Source organism: Octopus bimaculoides, chromosome 10 (assembly GCF_001194135.2).
Source record: "Octopus bimaculoides isolate UCB-OBI-ISO-001 chromosome 10, ASM119413v2, whole genome shotgun sequence".
Taxonomy (NCBI): domain Eukaryota; kingdom Metazoa; phylum Mollusca; class Cephalopoda; order Octopoda; family Octopodidae; genus Octopus; species Octopus bimaculoides.
In genome coordinates, this window is record NC_068990.1 from 56,926,486 (window position 1) to 56,929,022 (window position 2,537).

General features: G+C 36.0%; 1 protein-coding gene across 1 annotated transcript; it reads right to left on the reverse strand.

Annotated features, from left to right (window-relative positions):
• Window positions 1-290: 290 nt before the first annotated feature.
• Window positions 291-593, reverse strand: LOC106879307 (uncharacterized). The gene has a single exon (XM_014928849.1). It carries the CDS (start codon window positions 591-593, stop codon window positions 291-293), a length of 303 nt encoding a protein of 100 aa, XP_014784335.1.
• Between the last annotated feature and the right edge of the window lie 1,944 nt (window positions 594-2,537).

Genomic DNA, 2,537 nt, shown 5'->3' on the forward strand with positions numbered 1-2,537 from the left:
ATATATACATAGCAGAGAAGCATAATATGCCCCATTAAGTGTGGTGCCTTTGTCAGAAAATTCATCATCACTACTCTGCACTGGTCCTAAAGAACTGTGAGCATCACCTTGCTTGGTAAGGGTTGTACATGAGCCTTCTTTGGAAGTGGTGAGTTATCATGCTTCCATTGCTTCAACTGGATTTTAGTTTCAATCATAATGATGGACCCATGTTTCATCCTGTGTGATAAGTCTGCCAAAACGTCCTTGTTTTCTTGGCATATTGCCAAAAGAGCCTGAGAGCAATTGACTCATTCCTGCTTCTGAAAGAGTGTGAGCATCTGGGGAATCCATCGTGCAAACAACTTCTGCATGTACAAATAATGGTTAATGATTTTTTCCACGGACCCTACACTTATCTTCACTTCTTGGGCTAGTTGCTGAATAGTTAGGCAGTGATCCTCCAAAATGGCAGCTTCCACCTTATGGATGGTGTCATCAACAATGGTGGAATATGGTTGTCCAGGAATAGGAGCAGTTTCCACTGATGTCTGGCAATGCCAGTACTTGACTACGTTGTATGATGGTGCATTGTCACCAAAAACTTCTTTCATCTCATCAAAAGTCCCTTTTGGTGTATGACCTTTCAACCGCCTCCATTATAACACCTTAGTCCACTTCAGCAGCCGTAAAAGACAAACGAATGCTGGTGGAAAACTGTAATTTACGATGTGACATATAGAGATATGTTTCATTAACCTGTACAAGTTCCGTTTCCTGCAATAACTGGAAGTGGGTCAGGAGGAATCTTTAATGAACATCTCTCATGTGTGTGTGTGTGTGTGTGTGAATTAAAGTTCTTGGTAGTGCATAGTGAATGAAATTCCAAGAGGGTACAATGGCTGGAAGATGTTGACTATAACAACCAAGATGAGAACACTTGTCTGATTATATCATTACATAAAAATTATTGTATTCCTGTTTTTGTTTTTCATAATTACAAAATTATGCTCAATCATAAAAGGAAAACCAAGATTAAACATTTCAAACCTTTACAGAAATCTGGTAAGAAGAATATTTTAAATCCATATAAATTTTAGAAATTTATATAAAAATTTAAATATTTACTTTATCTTTGCACTTTTATAAAATAACTATGACGAAGTTGAGCTCACAAAATATATCTTATAATTACTGAGTTGTAACTATAAAATTTAAAGCACATTTGTGATCTTTTTTTTTTATCACACTCAATATGAGGTCTTTCCATGGCTAGGTGCTCTTCTTGATGCCAAAAGGAAGTTACTAAAAAAAAAAAAAAAGAGAAAGTTCTCTCTTGGGTTTGTTAATTAAGGTCCCATGTGAAGTTGCAACATAAACATTGACTGAATTAAAATTAGAAGAATGAATACTAAGAGTAGTTATGTTGTTGTATGAGAAAGGTGCAAGGTAATAAGGCTGAAGTACAGGAACAATATCAAAATATAGGTAAAGGTCAGTGGGGTGATATTAGGCCTACTATTGTTTTGTGGATATGATGGAGGAACTGTCTTGAAGGGGAAAAAAATGGGGTTTAACCATGGGAGTTGCAGCATGTAGATGATTTGGTGAAAATTGCAGAGAATATAGATGAATTAAAGGAGAAGGTTATATTGAAATGATGGGATTCAACATGGTGGATGCAAACTATTTTGGCAAATGAACTTATTACACATAGAGATGTACTTACCTAATAACTTATCCAAAGGTTCAATATCTAGAAGAAAAAGTGTTCAGACCTATGTTCCAAACCTTTGGCCAAGTAATAATATATTGCGAATTAATATAACTTTGGGCATTTGGTATAAACATTCTAATTTCCCTACTTATGTTCCAAACTTTTGACCACGACCATATTTCAGCCAGTGAAAGACCAACGGGACTAAAACCCAAACCAGACATTGATGCTGTATTGCTTGATCAGGAAATCTGGCCCAGAAGAGCTGTATTGGTACAGGCAAGTTGTCCACCTGGACAAAAAAAAAAAAAGGATGAGAAAAAAATAGAAAAGAAACAAATGAAAAGAATGAATGAAGGTAATAATTCTGGAGGTTATGAATATGTATTGGGTGGCTTCATAAAAAATATAGTAATGTGAAAGGGTTGTAAGAAAAAGATCTTTCCTGAGTCATACAGTTTCCCTGGTTTCTGTGGTGTTTATATTTACCCCTGGAAGGGATGCTGGCACATTGCAGGATTTACATTTATGCCTGCTGAGTGGAGTGAAGCAATGTGGAATGAAGTCTTTTGATCAAGAATATATTGCATCACTCAGTCCAGAAATTGAAACCACAATCTTATAGTCATGAGTCTGACACCCTAACCAGTAAGCCATGCACCTCCATTAAAATGGTTATTATTAATGAGGCAGTTATGTTTAAATGTAAATTGTGTGATGCAGATGTCTTGCAAACAACTCACACATGCAAGTGCTACCAGATGAAATGAATGTTGGACTGAATTTTGTGACCATGTCTCAGAAGATTTAAAATAAAGAGCACCACTTGTATGACAGTGAC

What these genes read in the sequence shown, in the direction of transcription:
- LOC106879307 (XM_014928849.1), bottom strand. Translation starts at nt 593, where the DNA reads ATGAAAGAAGTTTTTGGTGACAATGCACCATCATACAACGTAGTCAAG.